This window comes from Emiliania huxleyi (assembly GCF_000372725.1).
Source record: "Emiliania huxleyi CCMP1516 unplaced genomic scaffold EMIHUscaffold_7, whole genome shotgun sequence".
NCBI lineage: Eukaryota > Haptophyta > Isochrysidales > Noelaerhabdaceae > Emiliania > Emiliania huxleyi.
Window position 1 is genome coordinate 408,306 of NW_005196756.1, and position 22,677 is coordinate 430,982.

Genomic DNA, 22,677 nt, shown 5'->3' on the forward strand with positions numbered 1-22,677 from the left:
CGGCTTCAGCCAAGCAGAACCCACTGCCACTCTCCGATTCCTCCCACGTTTCCTCCCACGTAGGTGCCCGAAAAGGAAACCAACAGGGTCGTGGACATCGATGGCGCCGTCTCTGGCACCGGGGGAATCAGGGAGACGGCGCTCGCGCCCATGTACAGGAGGCAACATCAAGCCCGGGCCCTGACAAACGCGCCGGCAGCTCGCGCCGCCATTGCTGCGGCGAGACAGACCTCGCAGAGCGCGGAAGCGAAGGCAGTCGATGTTGCAGCCGTGGAGGCGCTGTCGTGAGAACTGAAGCTACCAGCTCCGGGAGGCGCGGCTACCCGGCCATGCCCCCCCCCTTCCCTTGCCAGAGTGATCCGCTGACGCCGCTCGTCTCCCTGCCGGGACGTGTGTTTCGCGATTCGCGTATTCATTTTTGCGTACACGCGTAGCACCAACCAGATGGTGAGGCCGCAACACTCCACGTTGCAACCATGGGCATCCACTACTTGTACAGCGCAGCCCGGCGTTTGCCTCGCCTGGAGTGTGCGCTTCACTCCGGCCAATAAGCAATATTGCCCCTCAAGGGTCTTGGTTGGAGATCTGGGCACTTGGGAAGCTTGGCTGGAGAGTTGTAAAATTCTTTCAGCGCCGGCTCTTGTGGCGAGGACGATGGCTTCTAAGGAAGCCGTCGTCTGCGCCTTGTCTGTCGTGTGAATCGTGCGTGTGCGAGAGCCTTTTGTTGTGAAATTCTTTCAGCGTGATAATAAAAAGAAAACAAAAACCGGATGGCGGCCCACCTTTGACACCTGTGCTGGGGACACGGCCGATCAGCCTTGTACTCAGAGCTGCCTTGCTGTGGATGGGCTTACCGTGCATCGTCTTGGCCTACGCGCTTGCACTCAGTCCACACCCGCCGCCGCCGCCGCCGCCGCCGCGCCCGCCACCACTGCTGCCGTCACAGCAGGGAATCACGCGGCACGGAATTGTCGACTGGCGAGATCCAACCGGCAACGTCGACTGGCGTGTGCCACGCTTTCATGCCATATCAGGCAGCTCTCCAACTGTCGTGCTGACGCACACAAAGTCGGAAGGCCGGCTCGACTCCCACCAACTCTTCCTCGACTACGCCAGCTCGGCGGTCGAAGAAACCCGATGGTCGGTCGAAGAGAGGCTGCTTCCGCCCTGGCTGGCCCTAAAGCCCACCTCGGGCATTCTGCCCGCCGGCCAGGCTGAAGGCGGCCTGTTCGTTGTCAGCGCTGCGCCCAATGTCCCCGAGCGGATCGAGCCATACCGCTCCTCCGTCCACCTGACCCTCACCTCAGATGCGTTCAATGACACCTTCGTCGCGGTCCCAATCTTACTCATTGTCGCACCCGCCACCAGCGCACACCACTCCATGTGGGGCGAGGCGCAGCTAGTGACGGGTAGCGCTGGTGGCGGAGGCAGCGCCGCATACCGGTGTGACCGACATCGGCAAAAGCCGCCGCTGCCGAGCACCCTCGGGGCGAAGCTTGCGGACAAGTCGGTGCGGCACTTTGACGAGGAGACGCTGCGCAAGGGCCGGGCGGAGCAGACCTTCCTCGGCGTCGACGTTGGCGTGGAGCAAGCGGTCGTCTTCACCGCGTGCGACTCGGAGGGGCTACGCGTCTCACACTCGCTGCCATCGGAGGGGCTGCGCGTCGCCCACGCGATCTGGAAGCCGGAGGAGGTGGAGGAGGTTCGCCAACACCACGGCCCCCAGGCCTGGCAAGTCGTACTCCGCGACCGCGCCTCGGGGCAGGAGCGCAAGATACAGTACGTGTACAGCTCGAGCGGGCGGTACGAGGCGACCGTGGCCGCGCCGCTCGTCGGCGAGTACGAGCTGCTCCTCTTTCTCGACTGGACACATGAGTCGGCCAGAGGGGAGCGGAGGCTCTCTGAGAATGTGCCGGAGGGCGGAGGGCGGTGGTCCCGGGAGCCGGTCGATACGCTCTATCTCGTCGCGCGGTGCCCGCCGCCGCTCGTCCCGCTGCCCAGCCGCGAGTGTGGCTGCCCCGCTGGGTATGAGGACCACGGGTACATGGCGTGCGAGCCGTGTGCCTTCGGCACCCACAAGCCCCAGCCTGGCAACGACGCGTGCATCCCCGAGACGTGGCCCGTCATCGTCACGACGTTTGGCACCTTCCTCGGGCTAGTGCTGCTCGTCGTACTACTCGTGTACGCGCGCCGCGGCTGGCAGCGGCACCTTCTGGCCAGCGCCGCGGCTGATCGGGAGAACGCCTGCAAGCAGAAGCGGATCCGGCATGCGGTCCTCAAGGTGACGACGCTCGAGCACCCTCTCGCGGTGATGCCGCTCTTCAGGCTGCGCGAACTTGGCAGCCTCGTCTCGTACGAGGAGGCGCGTGACGCAGGCGCCCTTCGCTGCTGCGATACTGTCCAGTCAGCGGTCGCCTTTGCCGTCCGCCACCCACTCGTCTTCGTGTCGCACCAGTGGCTCTCGCTCACGCACCCAGACCCCGAGTCGCTTCATTACCCCGTCATCCTCGAGGCGGCCGAGGCGCTCTGTGCGAGGCAAGGGCTCGACCCCGAGTCGCTCCATATCTGGCTCGACTACCACTCGAGTGCGCTACCGCCCTCCGTCCTGCCCTCGCCGCCACACCGCCCTCCGCCCCGCCCTCGTCAACACCGCCCTCCGCCCCGCCGTCGCCTCCCGCCGCAGTCCCTCAGGAGAACGAGACCACCAAGCGGCTCGCGATTGGCTCGATCCCGTTCTGCGTGGCCTGCTCGCACTACTTTGTCGTGTGCGCGCCCGAGGCGCAGCACCTCGGCTCGAACCCGCCCTCGCTCGTCAACGCGGAGACCTACCTGCAGCGCGGGTGGTGTCGGCTGGAGCAGTGGGCATTCCTCGCTATCAACGGCGCGGAGCAGATGTATGTGTTCGAGACGGCACTCGCCCACCTCTCGCAGCGGCGGCGGTGGATCGAGGAGTCGGTAAACGTCTTCCAAGGAAGCCTCCCCTCGCCGGGGCTACCGGGTGCAGCACGCAAATTGTGCTCACGTGGACCCTCTCGTCTTGCCCATAGGCCACTTCACGCACGAGGAGGACAAGGCTCTACTCGTCGACGTGGTACTTGGCCTATACGGGCTCGCCGTCGTCGCCGCCATCGACCCGTCGGTCGCCTCGTCCGGTCGCGGCGTTGGGAGAACCTCGAGCCTCGCGCGCTCCGAGCTGGGCCGCGCGCTGCGGGATCGGCATCGGGACGCCCTCGCCGGCAGCGTCGAGCATGGCGTCGTGGCCCGCTGTGCGGAGGATGGGCGGCGGTGCGGCGGCGGCGGCTTACCGGCATCTTCAGTGCAGCGCCTTCAGTGCGACGGGGGCGGGGCCGCGTCTTCCCAGCTGGTCGAGCTCATCGCCGAGCGGCGGTCCCTCGTCTTCCCGCGCGAGCATTTCGGCGACCTCGTCGATCGGCTCGAGGCAGAATTGGAGTGGGCGGCGCTCACCGGTCGGTCCTCCGCCTCGGAGACGTACCACGCGGCACGTTCGGCGCGGATGACGCTGCGAATCAGCCTCGACAGCCTCGAGGATGGCGGTGTGCGACCCACCGTCGACCCGTCCCGCCTCCGCCCCCCCGAGTCCCGCTCGTGCCTGCGCGCCTCCGACCGGGCGTCGCCCCACCGCTCGGGGTCCGCCGCGAGTCGGCGAGCATCTATCGACTCGATCCCGAGAGAAGCCCAGCCGCCATCCCTTCCGACCTGGGTGCGCCCGCCTACAAGAGACAAGTCGGTCTCGTGGGTTGAGGGGGTGAAGCATGGGGTGAAGGGGGAGGGGTGACCGAGGGCGCGTGCCTTCTTTTTTTGTGAAAACATGTGTGTAAATGGTGGACAGCGGAGCAGGCTCTGGGGGGCGCGGGGCCCCCCGGGCGACAAAAGCGAGCTTTGCTCGACCGGAGAACGATCGAGCTTGCTCGACCGGAGAACGATCGATGCCGCCGGGTTTTCAGCTCCTCGTCTTCGCCCACGCAGCTGCGTCGGGGCTGCCCGACCTCGCGAGCACACCGCTCCACAATGTTCAAGTCGCCGACCCGACCGGCATGCTCCTGTCGCACGCTCAGGGACTCCGCCCGAACCACTCGTCGGGCGCGGCGGCCGACGACCCTCTGCTCTTTCGCCATCGGTTCCAGCACCACAACGCCGCGACTGACAGCCTTCTCTACTACCAGTACGAGGCCAAGCGGCACCCAAACGTCGTCGTCCTCACGGACATGGTCGAGTCGTGTGAGGCGTCGGACGGCGAGGGAGGCGACGACGTGACAGACATCAAGGTCGCGACGAGCGTTCCGATGAACATGACGAACGGGACGATCATCGTTGGCGACGTCAACTGCACCTTTCGAGAGGCCGATGGCACCTCCTCGCCGTGGCGCAGCACCCTTCGCGAGCGCGTGCTTTCTTCCTCCATCGCCGCGTCTGCTGCTGACAGCCAGCTGGTGAATCTTCGCACGGTGCACGCCGCGCTCAATGAGATATTCCAGCATGCGCAGCTCGAGCTCTTTCAGGGCAGGCCACACGCGTTTGATGCTGCCCGCGACAAGCGCTTGGCATCGCTGGCTAACAATGGCGGGTATGACGACAAGTATGGCTTTGCGAGTGCAGACGCGGTGATCGCAGACGCAAAGAAGGACGCTCTCGCTCGGCGCCGGCTTGCCGACGCGGCGCGCCCTCAGAAGCAGAAGAAGTCGTCCCCGCAGAACACATCGTCGGCCAACCGGCGCGAGCTCTACCATACCTCATGCAACCGTCTGTTATTGCAGGACGGGGTACAAGACGACTTCACCCTCGTACTCCAAGGGACAGACTGCAACGACGGCGACCGACCGGGCCCTGGCATGGAGGATCGGACATGTTTCTGGAAGACTGGAGACAAGATTTCCCTCAAGGCTGGGAACGAGTACACTCTCCGGTGGAAAAGCAATACGAACGAGCGTGTTGAAATCTTCGTGCAAGAATCGGACGGTGGGTGGGGCAGCACCCACTGCGCAGACCTTTCCCCCCGGTATTGGATCACCAATCGAAGGTATACGAGCGGAGATATGCGTGACTCACCAAACGTATTCACATTCACGATGCCGGACCTGCGCGAACACGACTGCGCCGACGATGGCTGGTTCGGCGGCTTCCCCGAGTTCTTTTTTCGGATCCAGACAGAGTCGAAGTGCCACCGTGGGCAGTCGTTTATCTTTCGCTTCATCTCCGACTGGTCAGACACGCTCGGCCCTGGCGGGCGGTTCGAACCCCCATCGCAGTCAGTCGTTACCTTCGGCAACCAATACTCGGGCGCAAGTCTCACGTGCAATGACTGCAGCATGACCGGCAGCGCTGACGTCCACGTGCTGATTCGCGTCGACCAGTACAATCCGTTTGCAGAGTCGTGGTCGTGGGCTGATTCGACGCTCGAGGCGAACGTCGATCTCACGGCGCGCGCGAGCGGGAGCGTCGACAAGAACTTTGGCTCGGTCAGTGTGCTGCCTTGCCTTACCGACCCTGAACAGGTGACCTGTCCTGTTTGCATTTCCCCCATCTGCTTTGGTGTGAAGTTTGCTGGCATCGACGTTAACGTTGGGGTGATCATCGATCTCGAGCTCTCCGCGCGAATGAAAATTAGCGCGGAGGCGGATCTCAAGTACCGACGCAGCGTGAAGGCAGTTGGGACATTTGGGCTGCATACCCGTGGAAGCAGCATTCTCTTCGCCGATGCAAGCGATTTTGAACAGAGGCCTGGTGCAGAAGGTGCCGTCTCGTCGCCTAGCGAGGCAATGGCGCGCCTCTCCCTGTCTGCGTTTACCCAAGTTGGCGTACACCCTTCTTTGTACGTGGGGCTGTTCGCCTCGCTTTCGAAGTTTGCCGAGGCTGAAGTCTACTTTCGAGTCCGCGCCAGCCTCTACGTCAGTGCGTATTTCGACTTCAGTACAGCGGTCGGAACTACCTACCTTCTTGCCGGTCGTACCGACTCATACTGCGACACTGCGCTGTTCGGCTGCTCGAATACGTGCAGTGCCAATCACGACACCCAGCTGAGCGTGAGCGTTGCCCTGCGCTTGGATGCAGCGTACAAGCTCTACGCAAAGGCAGGGTGGGAACTCTGGACGGCGAGCATCGGCGACCGGAATGAGAAACCTCTCTTCCTTGATCTCGATTGGACAAAGACCCTGGCGACTTGGTGCTGGTTTCTCTTCCCGCCGTCTCCCCCACCTTCTCCGCCTCCACCTCCATCCCCGCCTCCCCCTCCCCCACCTTCTCCGCCTCCACCTCCATCCCCGCCTCCCCCTCGCAACGACAACTTCGACGGCGGCTATGGCGGCAGCTATGGCGGCGGCGGCTACGGTGGCGATGGCGGCGACGGTGGCGGCGGCGGCGGCATCTCTGTGGGCGTCATCGCCGGTGGAGCGGGCGGTGCAGCAGCTGCTCTCGTCCTCGTCCTCGTCCTCGTGTGCGTGATCAAGAAGAAGCGAGGACGCCCCACCCCCAGCCCATCTTCGGATCTCCCCGCCCCCCCTGTCGCCGTCGGCGTTCAGCTGCATTCAGCGGCTGGGGCCTCGGCCGACGCGATGCCGCAAGCGATTCAGTCCGAAGAAAAGGAGGTTGAACCGGCCGTGCCCGTCTCCGTCGTCGAGGCGAAGACGCAGGCGACGCAGTCGGCTGATCCGAATGAATCGGAACGCCTCAGCGGTACTTCTGCACGCCCCAGCACCTAGTCCGACGAGAATCGGCACAAGCAAGAGTGCCCTCCTGGGCCCCCCCCTAATATCCGACACCGACATCGACCATTCCTAACTCTCGCCGTCGGTGCCAGCCGGGCGCGCTGACTTGCCTCCATCTCCCATTCTGCACCGTTGGGGTTGTAAACGGACACCGACACGTCCTGACTCTGCCGTCGGTGCCAGCTGGTGTGGCGCGTGCCGCCGCTTGCGCTATTGCGTTCGCACATAGCATAGCGGCTCTGTCTGAGACGCATTTGTGTGTGTGGGCAAGCACTCAGCCATAGCATGAGGATTAGTTACTTTACCTCCAACAGCTGTTGTATCTTTGGTTCTGACTGGTAGACTTACACCTTACAGCACTGGTAGCTCTTGCCTCTGGAGTCTGGTCCTCTGCGAACTAATACTATCTGCGTCGGGACTGGGGTCTCTATTGATTGACTACTCACAGTTAGTGTACTTTTAGCTTTTCAGTGTACTTTTAGCTTACTGGGAGAAAGAAAAGAGAGAGGGGGTTGTGTTCTCTAGGCCCCTAAGGGCCCTACGCGCGGCGTGAGAGCTCGGAAGCGAGCTTTGCACGGCGATCGAGGATGGCGCGGCTCACCGGCATAAGTGTGGTTCTTGCCCAAAATGCGTGTGGGTTTTGCCCATGCATTGCATTTTTTGCATTCCGCATGCATCACCTGCATTACAGCTGCATTACAACTGCGTTCGCTGATTGCATTTCGTTGCATTATGCAATATTTGCATTCGTTGCATTTTGCGCGTGATTGCATTTCGTTGCATTATGCAATATTTGCATTCGTTGCATTTGCGCGTGATGATGATCGACAGCGTGGCGCAGCCACGCCAGCGTCCTCGACGCTAATCTAGAGTAGAGAGGTCGGCGACGGCCGACGCCGCGCCTCTTCACACCTCTCTGTTCACAGGTCGCCTCTGGCACCTGTTCAGCGCACTAGCCCATCGAGCCAAGCGCTAGGGCAATGCGCGATGGGGATCGGGAGCGTGGCGCAGCCACGCCAGCGTCCTCGACGCGAATCTAGAGAGGTAGGCGCCGGCCGATGCCGCGCCTCTTCACACCTCTCTGTTCACAGGTCGCCTGTGGCACCTGTTCGGCGCACTAGCCCGTCACGCCAAGCGCGCTAGGGCAATGCGCGATGATGATCGACAGCGTGGCGCAGCCACGCCAGCGTCCTCGACGCTAATCTAGAGAGGTCGGCGCCGGCCGACGCCGCGCCTCTTCACACCTCTCTGTTCACAGGTCGCCTCTGGCACCTGTTCGGCGTACGGCCCGTCGCGCCATGTGCTGGGCGAGATCGCGCTCTAGTAACTGCAAGGAAGGGCGAGTGGGGGAAGTGCCGGTAGGAGCCTCCCATCCCTCCATCACGGCACCCTCAGCGTCCCCGCGCACGGTGTGCATGAGGAATAGCACACGTGCGTGTGGTATTCGTGTCGACGGCCAGATGGGAGTGGCCTCGTGGCGAGTGCCCCACGGGCCTTGCTTTGAGTGCCGCCCCGGCTCCTACCGGCATAGCTGGAAGGGGCGCGAGCGGCTCAGAGTACCCTGAAGTGACAGTCGTCACGGGACTCTAGCCTCCGGAGCTCGCGCCTTCTTGTCACCCATAGAGCACATCGTGCGAACTATCCGGATGTGGGCTCTCTCATGCCCTGTGATGTACGTACACACGTACGGTCGTTCGAACCATGTGGGATGAGAGGCTCCGCCGATGCCTTCAGAGGGAACGGACGAGGAAAGGAAGACAATTCTCATCGGAACCATCTTGGCCTTGGCACCAGCCTTGGCGGGCGGGCACGCGGGACATGCACAGGCGCCAAGGGGCGCAGCGCCGACAATCACGGCGGTGATTGCGGCGCAGGTGGGGGGACGGGAAGTCCGTCGGCGTTGCCGGGGGCCCAAGGAAGCGCGAGGGAAAAATTCCGCCGCTGAGGGCGCTCGTGCGGCAATAGCCGAGTGGAGGGGGGAGCGTGCCGGATGGGGCGTCGTCGCGCCCTCCGATGGTCTGCTGCCCCGCGCAGCAACCGTCGGGCGACGACCCGGGGGCCAAAAACCCGGCGACGACGGCGCTCTGGATGGGGCGTGACCTCCTGCCTCCAACCTCCTTCCTTTTTGAGCAGGTGTGACGCCGCGCGAGCGACGCTCCGAGATCGCCCGAGATAGCGCGGCGCGGCCCCGAGATCGCCCGAGATAGCGCGAGATCGCCCGAGATCGCGCGGCGCGGCCCGGGGCGGGGTGGATGGGTTGGGAGCGAGGGGGCGGAAGTGTTCAGTGCGGTAGATGGCGAGCTCGAGGCGCGTGAGCCGGACCTGTGAGCCGGACCACCCCCTCTTGTTATCTGCGTTGTTTGTTGAGCCAGGACTCAACATACTCGGGCTCGTAATCCCAAACTGTCACTCCCCTTTCTCCCGGCCGGGGTGGGGCGCGCGCGGGGGCGGCGGGTGTGCGGCGGGTGTGAGGGATGTCTGTGAGCCCGAGAGCGATATGCCATGTCCGCCTTGCGTTTGTTTTCATAACATCGAAGGCTAAGCTCAAAAAAAACGCGCGGCGGCGCTCAACGAGCATGTCAGGCTCCGGGACAGGCTTCTCTTTTGGTGGCGCGCCTGCTGCCTCGTCCGGCTTTTCGTTTGGTGGCGGGAGTACGGCGCCGGCGCCCTTTGGTGGTGGCGGGAGTACGGCGCCAGCGCCCTTCGGCGGTGGCGGGAGTACGGCGCCGGCGCCCTTCGGCGGCGGTGGGGCGCCCTTCGGCGGCGGGGTGTTTGGGGGCAGCAGCAGTGCGTCTACTCCGGCCCCCGCGGCCGGTGGCTTTGTGCCGAGCGCCGCCGGCGGCGGCGGCGGCTTCAGCATGCCCGCCGCGAGTGGCGGCGGCTTCACCTTCGGCGGCGGAGGTGGGGGGGCTCCCGCCCCCGCCTTCGGCGCGGCCAATTCGGGAGTCTTCAAGCTCGAGAACGTCTCGCTGCTCAAGGAGGGGGACGCCGCCCCCATCGTCGCCGCGCTACAGCGCGGCGGCATCTCCCGCCTCGTGCTGCGCGGTGCGCCCGCATCGAGCGTGACGAGGACTGTGAGTGAGACACGCCCCATATCACCCTAGGTGCGAGCCGGTCCCCTAGGCGCGCCGGTGGACTATGACGAGAACCCGACCATGCGCGCCGCCGGAGCCGCCGAGCTGGTTGAGGCTCTGCGCAGCGCTGCGGGCCAGCTGAGGGAGGTCGTCTTCGAGGGGCACCGGTTCGAGCAGCCGGACATCGTCGCATCGCTGCTCGGCCCCTTCCATGGCTCGACGGCACTCGCACCTAGACGCGGAACACGTATTCATGCATTCCAACCAGCGCCCGAGAGGATTCAGCGGCTTTCGACCGTATTCGACTGTAGTCAACATTTAGCCCGTGTATTCACGCGGTGCTCTGACTCTGCACAATACCATACTCCCGCCCTGATGTTGGTGTGTCTCCGCCACTGCCGCTGCCGCCGCCTCCTTCACCGCCACCGCCATCACCACCTCCACCGTCTCCACCTCCTCCATCACCGCCGCCCCCATTGCCTCCCCCTCCCTCGCCACCGCCTCCTAGCCCACCGCCTCCCTCTCCGCCACCGCCCTTGCCTCCGCCGCCCTCTCCGCCACCACCCTGCAGGCGCTCGAGGTTCTCGACTTCACAAACTCGAGCCTCGGCCCCGAAGGGGCGCCCGTGGAGGTCGGCTCGTGCGAGAAGCTGCGCGAGCTCAAGCTGGAGGACTGCGAGCTTGGGGGAGACGGCTGCGAGGCGGTCGCGCGCGCGCTCTCGGGGCTCACATCCCTCGAGGTGCTCGACTTGCGAAACAATGACATGGACGACAGCGCCGAGTGCGTGGCGCTCCTGGCGGAGGCGCTGCGCGGGAACGCGCGCCTCAAGAAGGTTGCCCTCGACGAGGACCTCGACGTGGAGGCGCTGCGGGAGGCGCTGCGCGAGGCTGGCGTGGAGGTTGCGTTTCCCCTCCGCCTGCCTCTATTTTCTGCCTCTGCCCGCCCTCTGCGTCTGCGTCTGCGTCTGCATCTGCCCCGCCTTTTTCTGCCTCCGTGCTTCTACCCACTCTCATCTCACCCTCTCAGCCTCGCCCTCGCCCTCGCCCTCGCCCTCGCCCTCGCCCCCACCCTTTCCCTCGCCCTCGCCCTCACCCTCACCCCCACCCCCACCCTCACCCTCACCCTCACCCTCAGGCTGCGCTGCACCTCGGCGAGGACGACGACGAGGACGACGACGATGAGGAGGACGACGAGGACGAGGGCGCGGCGCGCGCCAAGGAGGAGGAGGCGGACGGCGAGGAGGAGGCGGTGAAGGTGGAGGCGGAGGCGGAGGCGGAGGATGGCTCGGACAGGGGCGGGGACAAGTCGTTCGTCAAGGTGGACCTGGGGCTGTTTGGAGAGCGATCCTCCAAGGCCGAGAGCGCGGTGGGGACGTCGCCTGCCTCCACGGCGGTAGCTTGGATGGAGGAGAGCAGCGGCGTCGACCTCAATCGTGACGGCGTCGTCGGCGCCACACCGGCGCCCTCGCCGTCTGCCCCGGCTCCAGCCGCGCCGGCGCCGGCGCCGGCTGCTCCCTTCTCCTTCGCCCCCCAGAACCCGGCGCCGCCGGCCGAGGCCCCGCCCGCCGCCGCCAAGGCTGCCGCGCCCAGCGCGGCCGCGTCGGAGGACCTGATCAACGCGGCCGAGATGGGCGACCACGACGCGCTCGTCAAGGCGATCGGCGACGGGGCCGACGTGGACACGGTGGACGGCAAGACGATGGCGCCGCTGCACTGGGCGGCCAAGTGCGGCCGGCACGAGGACATCGTGGCGCTGGTCGGCGCGGGCGCCGACGTCAACAAGACGACCAAGGCGGGTGTGACGCCGCTCATCTACGCGGCGTCGGAGGGGTGGGACGACTGCGTGCCGCTCCTGCTCTCGTCGGGGGCCGACGCGTCGCTCAAGACGCAAAAGGGTCGGACGGCACTCGACGCGGCGCGCGAGAAGCTGGGCAAGGTGGAGGCGGACGAGAGGCCCCGCTTCAGCAAGGTGGTCGAGCAGCTCTCCGCGGCAGTTCACGAGCAGCCCATCGCAAAGTCGCCACGGACCAGTGCGCAGCAGAGCCCGGGCGCCAGCTCGCCGCGCCCCTCGCCGCCCCCGCCGCTTCCGCCGGCCGCCAGCGAACCTCCCCCCGCCTTTGGCGCGCCGGCGGCGGGCGCAAAGGGACTCTTTGGCGCTGCTGCGGCGTCGCAGCCTCCCTCCAAGCTAAGCTTCGCGCTCCCGACGACCCCCGCTGCCATCGCGTCGCCCACCGCCGGCACGTCCGCCGCCGCAACTTCCGCCGCCTCGGCGAGCAGCGGTCCGCACGCCACGTCGGGCGTGCGCGCTCCGGCGCCCGGGGTGCGGACGCCCGACTGGCTCAAGTCGTCGGCTGCCAGCCTCGCCGCGACGCCTTCTGTCGCCCCCGCTTCCGCCGCTCCTCCCAGCGGCCCGAAAGGCGAGGGGGCGGCGTCGGGGCGCGTCCTCGCCCCGCAGGCGCCGTCCCCGCTCGACGTCGCCGCGCTCGAGGGCATGGCGCGCCACCCCGTTTCGCCTCCCCTCTCCCGCATATCTCCCCCATCTCTCCCTCACATCTCCCTCATATCTCCCTCACATCTCTCCCACCTCTCCCTCACATCTCCCTCATATCTCCCTCACACCTCCCCCACCTCTCCCTCACATCTCCCTCATATCTCCCTCACATCTCCCTCATATCTCCCTCATATCTCCCCCAAGGTGCCGGAGAGCACGAGCCGAAGGGGGCTCACGTGCGGTTTCCGAGCAGGTGCGCCGGCTTCTGTCCGAGTCGATCCAGCCTGTGAGCGAGCGCCTGGCCAGCATCGAACAGAAGGCCAGCCTCGCTTCGGAGCAGCAGCTGGCCACACTCTCTGGAATGATCGAGTCGATCCGCACGGCGCCACCGCCGGTCCCCGTCGCTCGCTCACGCCTTGGCCTCCTCACCTGGTCTTGGCCCCACACTCAGGCACAAGCGGCGGTCACGGCGCGGGAGACGTCGCTCGGCGAGAAGGAGAGCGCAGCGGCGGCGGCGGCGGCGGCCACCTCCGAGCGCGGCAAAGCTCTCGACGCGCGCGAGCGCGAGGTTTCGGTTCGGGAGGCTGCTGCTAAGCAGCGCGAGGACGCGGTGCACCGGCAGGCCCAGATGATGGCGAGCACTTGCTCACCGGAGGCCGCTAGTGTGAACAGCGTCTCTTCACACCTCTAGCTGTGAACAGGTGAGCGAGCAGGAGCTCCTGCAGGTGGCGGCGCGCGACGCGCAGGCGCGCCACGAAGCGCTGGCGAGCAAATTCGCCGTCCTGGAGGAGCGCGTCAAGGATGCGGAGGAGCGTAGCCTAAAACTGGAGGCGGAGGCGGCCGATGCGGGCAGGGAGGCTGAGGAGAGCAAGGCGGAGGTCAAGCGTCTGGAGGTGGAGGCGCGCCGGCGCGAGCAGCTCGCATCGCGGGTTGCTGGTGCGCTCGCGGTGGAGGAGAGTGGCGGCCCCGCGCACGCTGCTGGCGCGGGCGTTTCCTCCCGCGAGTGCCGCCGCGGGATCCGCGGGTCTGTTGTGACTTGGTCGGCCTTTGCTCAATAGGCACTCCGCTCCGACCAGCCTCGATGGGCTGGACCTCGATGCGGCTGGGCGGGCAGGCGACGCCGAAGGCGGGGACAGACGGGACCAGGGCGGCGGAAACGGCGCGCCGCGCGCAGGCGGCAGCGCTCAGCGGTCGGCTCGCACTCTCCTCGCCCGCTCCAGACGTGCTCGACGCGATCGCGCCAACGGCGAGCGCCGCAAACAATGTCGGCACGCCCGCATTCTCGCCGGGAGGATTGTTCGGTTTCCCGCGACGCAAGTGACGCGCTCCGCTCCGCCGACACACCATTTCGATGCGCGCGCCCGCGGCGCCGCGGTTCGCGCAGTCCACAGAGCCAGAGGCGCACAATGAGAATGAGGATTGATGAAGGGGTAACGTGGAACTTTTGGGGCCGCGGGGGGCGGCCTCTTTCCACTTTCAGTCCTGAATCTATCAAACATCTCGAATAAAGAAATTAGCCCCGGCCTCAGGTTCTTTTAAGCAAACTCGCAGACTCTGGCCGGCGCCCTGTGGGGCCTGGGCCACACGGCGACGAGCAGGAGCAGCTGCTGCCCAAGAAGGTCGAGGCCTTGGCTGGGCGGCGCGTCGTCGCCGTGTCGGCAGGAGACTTCCACAGCCTCGCCATCACCGCCGACGGTGCCGTCTGGAGCTGGGGCGGTGGAGCCGATGGCCGGTTGGGCCACGGCGACGAGCAGAACCAGCTGCTGCCGAAGAAAGCCGAGGCTTTGGCTGGCCTGCGCGTCGTCGCTGTGTCGGCTGGAGACTGCCACAGCCTCGCTCTCACCGCCGGCGGCCATGTCTGGAGCTGGGGTCGTGGGAGCGAGGGCCAGTTGGGCCACGGCGACCAGCAGGACGAGCCGCTGCCAAAGAAGATGGAGGTGTGGGCGAGCCAGCCGAGCACGCCCTTCTCCTCTGACGGGGAGGGCAGCGACGAGGGGAGCGACGAGGGGAGCGACGAGGGGAGCGGCGAGGGGAGCGACGAGGGGAGCGACGACGAGGGCAGCAACGACGAGGGCAGCGACGACGAGGGCAGCGAGGAGGAGAGCGAGGAGGACGAGTAGTCGTGAGAGCAAGGGAGAGCTCGGGGAGCGGCCGAGAACGCGGTGACCGCGGCGCGACCGGTGTGGCGTGGGCTCCTTCCCGGGTCGCTCGTGTGAGTCGCTCTCGGGGGCAGTGTGTGTGTCGGCTGTCGGAGTCGCGAGTGCGCGCGTGTGTGGGTTCGAGACCGCGCGCGCGCGCGCGCGCGCGCACACGCGCGACACGCGGTGTGCATCGCCATCACGCATCAGTGAACGGCCCACCTGCATGTCGATGTGCCATGTCGTACTTTCTGAAACCGACTTCATCACATAAAAAAAATTGTTCCAGTCTTAGCAAGCAAAAGGGAGCACACACGACTTAGCAAGTCCGCACTAGCGACTGCCACTCGCCTAACCATGCCTCGTCACAAGTGCTCTCCCAATCGCGTACAGGCACACACACTCCGCCTGTTCTCACCCAAACACTCTATCACACCCTTGCCTCCCTGCCAGAGCGAGCTAGATTCTCCCCGCCTCCCTCCCGCCTCTGCCGCGCGCCTTCTATGGACGTCAAGTGCAGCACCTAGGGGGAGAGAGGGGGTTTGCCCTGGTAGGGAGGTGGCGAGGCCGCGCACTGCAAACCCAGTGTGAGGAGTGGGGGAGCTGGGACAGGGCGTGTGCGCCTCTGATCTGTCATGGTCTAGGTATTTTTCGGGTAAACCTGGACTTTTGCAGGTATACCCGGTTTTACCCCTGAGTTGGCCTTGCGGTGTCGTCTAAGTTCATGGCCCCCGACCATACAGCGTCTAAGTTTGAGCCCGGCTCCGTGCGGGGGCTAAGTTGAGCGCTCGCTCGCTGCAGAGGCTAAGTGTAGAGCGACCCTCTAGCCCTACTACCCAACCATTTCGAACCCTAGCCGCCCGCTCACCGCATCCCAAATCGCTCCCTTCCCCTCGTCGCCCAACTTGTTGTACTCGAGGTTGATGCTTTTCAGCACCCCGTTGACGCGAAGAGCGGAGGCCAGCGCAGTGGCGCCCTCGTCGCCGACGTTGTTGCCCATGAGCTCGAGGTTGGTCAGCACCCCATTGCAGCGCAGCGCCTCGGCGATCGCGACGCCGCCCTCGGGGCCGATACTGTTCCAGCCGATGTCGAGCTCGGTCAACACCCCGTTGACGCGAAGAACGGATGCTAGCGCCTTGGCACCCTCGTCGCCGATGTTGTAGTTCTGGCCGAGGTTGAGGTTGGTCAATACCCCGTTGCCCCGCAGCGCCTCGCCGAGGGCGGCGGCGCCCTCGTTGCCGATGCCGTTGTAGCGGAGGTTGAGGGTGGTCAGCACCCCGTTGACGCGAAGGGCGTCGGCGATCACGGTGGCACCCGTGGGGCCGATCTGGTTCCAGGAGATGTCTAGCTCAGTCACCACCCCGTTGCCGCGCAGCGCTTCCGCGATCGCAGCGGCGCCCTGGTCGCGGATCTGGTTGTTGGCGAGGTTGAGGGTGGTCAGCACCCCGTTGACCTTGAGGGCGTCCGCGAGCGCAACGATGCCGGACGCATCGTACTCACCATCACCGTCCTCGTCAATGCCGCATATCTCGTTGCCGCTCAGGTCGAGGGTGGTCAGCACCGCGTTGCCGCGTAGCGCCTCCGCGATCGCGGCTACGCCCTCCGCGCCGATGTTGTTGTGCGGGAGCGCGAGGGTGGTCAGCACCTCGTTGCGCTCGAGTCCGCCTCTGATCCGAGCAGCGCCCTTCATGCCGATTTTGTCTGCCGCATCCCGCCACTTCGTGTTTATCCTTGAAACGGCGTTTGCCACCAGCGGGGTGGCGAGGTCCTTGAAGCGGCTGCTGCATCGTTTGAGGGCGACGGCGGAAGCCAGGTCAGACTCGGCAAGCCGACTGGCAATCTTCCGCAACAGGTCGTCATTGAGATCTGCAAGGCAAGGAGGCTCGGCATCTAGCTCGGCGTCCATGGATGCGCGTCGGCGGGCACATCTACACACGACACACCGCGGGGCACCCCCGCCGAAAGCCGAAATGGCAGTCCCTCGCCGATTAAAACTCCTGGGCTCTCAATGCCTAGCCCGCCGTTCTGTCAGCCGCGGCCCGCATGTCCAGACAGTGCGGGCCTCGACGCCACACTAGGTCCATTGGGTTGAAGCCTGGCTTGTCTCGAAGGTGAGGTATAGAGGGTCACATGGGGAATGCGAACTCGTCATGATGCGCGGCGACGGCGGCGTCGATATCTATCGACGCCGCCGCCCCGCGCTCCAAAACGGTCGCGTACGCATATGCGCACAACTGGGTACGTGGGCTCCCGCATTGGATTTGGGTCAGGCCACTGTCAAAGGTCCCTCTCCACTCCTCCTTGCACCACTGAAGCATATGCAGCTGATGTGAGCAAGGTCGCCTAAGCGGCCCCCCTCGCTGTGGGTTGCCGTAGTTGGGCCATGCCACGCGTTGTGGCGAAGATAGCCGGGCCGTCTTCGGGCCCGGCCCTAACAGTACGACGCATACGCGCCGCGACCGCTTCAAGTGTCACCGCCGCCGCAAGGCGGACGGCGCCCACCGCCAAGCCAACAGCAGTGGCGAGGGCGGCGGAAAGGTGGATTCGAGCCGCCCGCACGCTCGTGCGGTCGGGAGGATCGTGTAGAGCACGCCGTGCGCAAGCACAGGTGCGCGTTTGAAGCATTCGAGTCGCAGCAGCGAAGGCTGCTGCTTACTGGTTTGTGGCACGCCACGCATCTCGCGCGGTGAGTGCTGAGATACGCCCCGAGCACGATCGCCGGGGCGGCTGCATGACTAGAACGACCCGTGCCGTGGCACAGGTCGAGTAGAGAGGGCCGCACACGCGTCCTTGCGGGCGGCCCGTTGCGAAGAATCGAGCACACCGAAGCGAGGTGTGCTCGTGTTGCAAGTGTCGCCGCCGCCGCAAGGCGGACGGCGCCCACCGCCAAGCCAGCAGTGGCGAGGGCGGGGGAAGGGTGGATTCGAGCCGCCCGCACGCTCGTGCGGTCGGGAGGCTCGTGTAGAGCACGCCGTGCGCAAGCACAGGTGCGCATTTGAAGCATTCGAGTCGCAGCAGCGAAAGCTGCTGCTTACTGGTTTGTGGCACGCCACGCATCTCGCGCGGTGAGTGCTGAGATACGCCCGAGCACGATCGCCGGGGCGGCTGCATGACTAGAACGACCCGTGCCGTGGCACAGGTCGAGTAGAGAGGGCCGCACGCGCGTCCTTGCGGGCGGCCCGTTGTGAAGGATCGAGCACACCGAAGCGAGGTGTGCTCGTGTTGCAAGTGTCACCGCCGCCGCAAGGCGGACGGCGCCCACCGCCAAGCCAGCAGTCGCTAGGGCGGGGGAAGGGTGGATTCGAGCCGCCCGCACGCTCGTGCGGTCGGGAGGCTCGTGTAGAGCACGCCGTGCGCAAGCACAGGTGCGCGTTTGAAGCATTCGAGTCGCAGCAGCGAAAGCTGCTGCTTACTGGTTTGTGGCACGCCACGCATCTCGCGCGGTGAGTGCTGAGATACGCCCCGAGCACGATCGCCGGGGCGGCTGCATGACTAGAACGACCCGTGCCGTGGCACAGGTCGAGCAGAGAGGGCCGCACACGCGTCCTTGCGGGCGGCCCGTTGTGAAGGATCGAGCACACCGAAGCGAGGTGTGCTCGTGTTGCAAGTGTCGCCGCCGCCGCAAGGCGGACGGCGCCCACCGCCAAGCCAGCAGTCGCTAGGGCGGGGGAAGGGTGGATTCGAGCCGCCCGCACGCTCGTGCGGTCGGGAGGCTCGTGTAGAGCACGCCGTGCGCGAGCACAGGTGCGCGTTTGAAGCATTCGAGTCGCAGCAGCGAAGGCTGCTGCTTACTGGTTTGTGGCACGCCACGCATCTCGCGCGGTGAGTGCTGAGATACGCCCCGAGCACGATCGCCGGGGCGGCTGCATGACTAGAGCGACCCGTGCCGTGGCACAGGTCGAGTAGATAGGGCCGCACACGCGTCCTTGCGGGCGGCCCGTTGCGAAGAATCGAGCACACCGAAGCGAGGTGTGCTCGTGTCGCCGCCACCGCTGCACGCGGGCTGGACTATCGCCTGCAGGATGAGGCTAGAAGAGGCGTAGTTCCCCGCGTAGAGCACATAGCAAAAGGACTCCCAAACCAAGCAAAGTCAGTTGCTCCATTCGGATGACGCATCAGAACTGAGAAATTTCCGTTGACAGAGAGCTGCTCGGTGTGACGACGTGTGGTGTCCATCCCAAATGCGCCACTGGCGCACCGTTGGGCGGGGGGGAGGTCAAAGCGAGTCGCCCAGGCTCCCTGCTGGGCGGCTCGCGTCAGTGTTTGTAACGGTTCGAAGAAGCTCTTTGTTCACGGTTCCACCGTGAACAGGAGATTGGTCGAGGCTATGCACAAGCGATGCGCGTAGACTCCGTGTGGCTCTGGGCTGCAGCCTGTTGGAGAGCCGAGTCGCTTTAATAGCACGGCCGGGCACGGTCGTACCTCGCGTGCCCTCTGTGCGAATTAAAACTCCTGGGCTCTCAATGCCTAGCCCGCCGTTCTGTCAGCCGCGGCCCGCATGTCCAGACAGTGCGGGCCTCGACGCCACACTAGGTCCATTGGGTTGAAGCCTGGCTTGTCTCGAAGGTGAGGTATAGAGGGTCACATGGGGAATGCGAACTCGTCATGATGCGCGGCGACGGCGGCGTCGATATCTATCGACGCCGCCGCCCCACTCTGTCTTCCTTCTCGGAAAGTTCGCGAGACCGAGTCCTTAGACTCGCTCGCGCGGCGCGCATTGACATATATTGACTGTGCGCATCCCCATGTCGAGCACAGCTCGAAGTGCCGCCTGGCCTCTTCTTGAGTGCACAGACGATTTGTGGTCATCCCGACTACGGAATAACACGTGTTCTGTCGCCCCATTCCGGAGGAATGCCGACAGGAGTGATTTGATACTTGTGCAATCCGTCGCCGCCCCAGCAACCTCCACCTGGTCTGTTGACGAGGCGTCCACCGCTGCTGCGCCGGCCGGGAAGGGAAGCATCGGCTGCTTTGCGTCGTGGAAGCGCGAGAAGGCAAACTCCGTCGCCAGCGGACCCGGGAGCTCGTACATGGCCGCGTTGCCCTCGATTGCGCCCTCCGCCATCGCCGACGTGCGGAAGCGCCCCTCTGAGGGGTAGAGGTCGCGTTTCCCGTCCCGCGCCGTACGCCAAGCAAAGGACTGCCCGACCAGGCCGTGGGTCTGGGCCAGCGCCGCCTCGTCCCCGTGCGCGTGCAGCGACACGTCGAGCCGGTGCCTCGGGCCACTTATATGACCCCATACTGGCGCGGCGGCCACCTTGATCACCCATCCTGGGACCCGGAACCTTGCGCTCGAGAACCTGACGAGAATCTCCATCTCCTCGCACTTCTTGTACCCGCCCGTGCCGAGGAAGAACTGGCCGCGGTCGCCGCACGTGCCGTTGATCATGTTGGGTCCCGTCGTGAACTCGTTCAGCTCGGAGGTCCAAAAGCTTGCCGTCGCCAGCTTGTGCTTCTCCCCGCCAACCAGCGCCACGGCGTGCAGCTCCGTCGGACTGGACACCAACGCGGTATGGGTGGACGCTAGACAGTAAGTAAGTAAGGGGATTGCTAAGTAAGACCTAACTAAGTCCCGAGAACAATTTTCTTGCTTCTGCCGGCACGTCGTGGTGACGATGATGGCGAGGAGCATCACGGTGGAGAGGAGCTCGTCCCGGCGCTGCTTGGGCTCGCTCGAGTTAGCGGTCTTGGCACGGCACGGCACCTCGGTTTTATTCTTAAAGAAAGAAAGAATCTTACAATGAAACTCCCTCGCAAAGAAAGAAAACGGACAACCCAAGGGAGGGATGGGAGGACGGCACGCCGCCACCACACAGGGATTTTAAGGAGAGGGGTGTGATGCGCTAGCCGTCGCCCACCCTTGGGCGTCCGCCTCTTCCTATCTCTCTTCGCAGTCTCTCGCCGATTCTCGCTCGCTGCAACCTTCATGCCACCTCGCGGTCGTCCCACTCTCGTCGTTCTTTCCCTTGTCACTTCTTCCTCTGTCGCGTCGCTCTCCTCTGCCTCGTTCTGCGACGCCGCCGCCGCCTGCCGGTTCCTTGTTCTCGCGGCTTCTTGCGCCGGCGGTTTTTTTCTTGTATGAGGTGAGCCTGTGTGTGTGCCAGTCCGCGCCAGTCTGCGCCCTTGTCGTGCCAGTGTGCTGTGAGAGAGGCTTGTATCTTAAGAATTCTTGTATGAGGGTTGTTTCATAGTGCGCATGCTCAGCACTTACATCCTTGGCCGCTCCGCAGACGCCTCCTCTGATGCTGACTCGCATCGGGGATCTCGATGACGAGGTGCTGCTTGAGATGATAGCGAAACCGCTGGCCGAGTCTGACATCGCTTCCGCTGTCGCCTTCAAACGATGCAGCAGACGCTTCAAGAATCTCGCCACCAAACCGGTCGCAGACGCTGTGAAAAGGACAAACGAGAACTGGCGGGCTGCGGCAGCCAGCATCGGCGGCCCAGGCGCTGCAAAGATCAGAGGCGAGCTCGGGCGCAACGAGGTGCTGAAAACACTCGACCTCTCCGGCAAGAAGATCGACGACGAGGGCGCCGCTGCAATCGCTGGGGCGCTGCGGGGCAACGCGGTGCTGAAAACCCTCAACCTCCGCTACAACAAAATCGGCTCCGAGGGTGCTGCCGCGATCGGCGAGGCGCTGCGCGGCAACGGGGTGCTGAAAACGCTAAATCTCTCCCTCAACTACATCGGCGTCGAGGGCGCAAAGGCGATCGGCGCGGCTCTGCGTGGCAACGGGGTGTTGATCGAGTTGCGGCTTGACCTGAACCAGATCGGTGACGAGGGCGCCAAGGCGCTGGCCTCCGCTCTGCGCGTCAACGCGGTGCTGACCACCCTCGACATCTCCGCCAACGAGATCGGTCCCGAGGGCGGCAAGGCGATCGCAGAGGCGCTGCGCGGCAACGGGGTGCTGAACAACATCGACCTCCGCTTCAACGCTTTGGGCGACGAGGGGAAGGGAGCGATTCGAGATGCGGTGAGCGGGCGGGAAGGGTTCAAGCTCCAGATGTGAGTGGGCTCTGAGAGTGGAGATGGTGTAGACGTGCATGGGATTAGAGTGGGTTGTCTTGAAGAGCTTGAGTTGCGGCGGGAGCGTGATTTCTTTTTCCCGTTTTTTCAGCACGGCGGGGTGCTGACCAAGCTCGTGCTACATCGAGGGCGCCGCTGCGCTGGCCTCCGCTCTTCGCGTCAACGAGGTGCTGACCACCCTCAAGCTCGTCGACAACAACATCGGCGACGAGGGCGCCGTTGCGCTGGCCTCCGCTCTTCGCGTCAACGGGGTGCTGACCATCCTCAATCTTCGCGACAACGATTTGGGTGACGAGGGGGAGGGAGTGATTCGGGATGCGGTGAGCGGGCGGGTAGGGTTCGAGCTCGAGATGTGACTGTGAATTCTGAGAGTGGACGGTGCAGGGGGACGTGCATGAATTAGTCTGGGGTTGTGTCTTCTTGATGGCGCATTACAGGCGAATCTGGTGGTGACGAGATGTGGTTGGCGCCATGTGGTCGTTTGACGTTATGACTTATGTATCTTTAGAAGCTGTTAGAGAGACAGTTGGCTGGCCGCCAGAGCTGCCGTGGGGCCCAAAAATCGCATCTGTGGTGCGCTAGCCGTCGCCCACCCTTGGGCGTCCGCCTCTTCCTATCTCTCTTCGCAGTCCTCTCTCTCGTATTCTCGCTTCAACCTTCGTGCCACCTCGCGGTCGCCCCCTTCTCGTCGTGCTCTCCCTTGTCGCTTCTTCCTCTGTCGCGTCGCTCTCCTCTGCCTCGTTCTGTGCCGCCGCCGCCGCCTGCCGTTCCCTTGTCCTCTCGGCTTCTTTGCCTTTCGGCGCAACTCCGTCCTCCTCGCTGCGTATCCTGGCCCCTCGAGTCTATCGAGCTCTCCTCGAGCAAGGACGAGTCTTCTGACGCCCACTGCTATCATTTGCCGCCCAGTCCGACAGCCCTAAAGAAAGAAAGAAAGAAAACGGGCCAGGGGCAAAATAAAGTCAGATTTCTTGCTTCTGCCAGACAAACACCGGCACGATGGCCACGGCTGGAGGCAACGGAGAAAGGCATTGTGGAGCGGCGAGGCGATTGTTAGGAATTTCGAGGCGCGGAAAAATCCGACAGCCCTGGAAAATTAAGGATGCCGAATTTCTTGCTTCTGCCGGACAAACACCGGTGTTTGTCGAGCTCCGCTACGGTCGGGGCAAGCCGGCGCTAGATGCGTTGCTTGGCCTGTCCGAGGGTTTCCGGCAACCCAGAGGGAA

At 64.8% G+C, this 22,677-nt stretch overlaps 6 protein-coding genes across 6 annotated transcripts; 5 read left to right on the forward strand and 1 right to left on the reverse strand.

The window, feature by feature from the left end:
* Positions 1-844: 844 nt before the first annotated feature.
* On the forward strand, positions 845-3,847 carry EMIHUDRAFT_448355 (hypothetical protein; the record flags this gene model as incomplete). The annotated part of the gene is made up of 5 exons (XM_005761794.1): positions 845-887; positions 1,035-2,500; positions 2,710-2,998; positions 3,048-3,554; positions 3,741-3,847. 5 exons carry the CDS (start codon positions 845-847, stop codon positions 3,794-3,796), a joined length of 2,361 nt encoding a protein of 786 aa, XP_005761851.1. The 3' UTR covers positions 3,797-3,847.
* A 72-nt stretch (positions 3,848-3,919) lies between these two features.
* On the forward strand, positions 3,920-5,156 carry EMIHUDRAFT_432837 (hypothetical protein; the record flags this gene model as incomplete). Its single annotated transcript, XM_005761795.1, has 2 exons — positions 3,920-5,096; positions 5,134-5,156. Coding segments are annotated over exons 1-2 (1,170 nt in total), but the record flags the coding sequence as incomplete, so codon positions are not given.
* Positions 5,157-5,754: 598 nt separating this feature from the next.
* On the forward strand, positions 5,755-7,223 carry EMIHUDRAFT_432839 (hypothetical protein). Its single transcript, XM_005761796.1, has one exon. It carries the CDS (start codon positions 5,778-5,780, stop codon positions 6,714-6,716), a length of 939 nt encoding a protein of 312 aa, XP_005761853.1. The 5' UTR covers positions 5,755-5,777; the 3' UTR covers positions 6,717-7,223.
* A 4,172-nt stretch (positions 7,224-11,395) lies between these two features.
* Positions 11,396-11,704, forward strand: EMIHUDRAFT_58336 (hypothetical protein; the record flags this gene model as incomplete). Its single annotated transcript, XM_005761797.1, has 1 exon — positions 11,396-11,704. A coding segment is annotated over one exon (309 nt), but the record flags the coding sequence as incomplete, so codon positions are not given.
* A 3,552-nt stretch (positions 11,705-15,256) lies between these two features.
* EMIHUDRAFT_197831 (hypothetical protein) lies at positions 15,257-16,330 on the reverse strand (the record flags this gene model as incomplete). Its single annotated transcript, XM_005761798.1, has 1 exon — positions 15,257-16,330. The coding sequence occupies one exon, from the start codon at positions 16,328-16,330 to the stop codon at positions 15,257-15,259; it is 1,074 nt and encodes a 357-aa protein (XP_005761855.1).
* Positions 16,331-20,669: 4,339 nt separating this feature from the next.
* EMIHUDRAFT_461736 (hypothetical protein) lies at positions 20,670-21,810 on the forward strand (the record flags this gene model as incomplete). Its single annotated transcript, XM_005761799.1, has 2 exons — positions 20,670-21,433; positions 21,567-21,810. The coding sequence occupies 2 exons, from the start codon at positions 20,670-20,672 to the stop codon at positions 21,808-21,810; spliced, it is 1,008 nt and encodes a 335-aa protein (XP_005761856.1).
* Between the last annotated feature and the right edge of the window lie 867 nt (positions 21,811-22,677).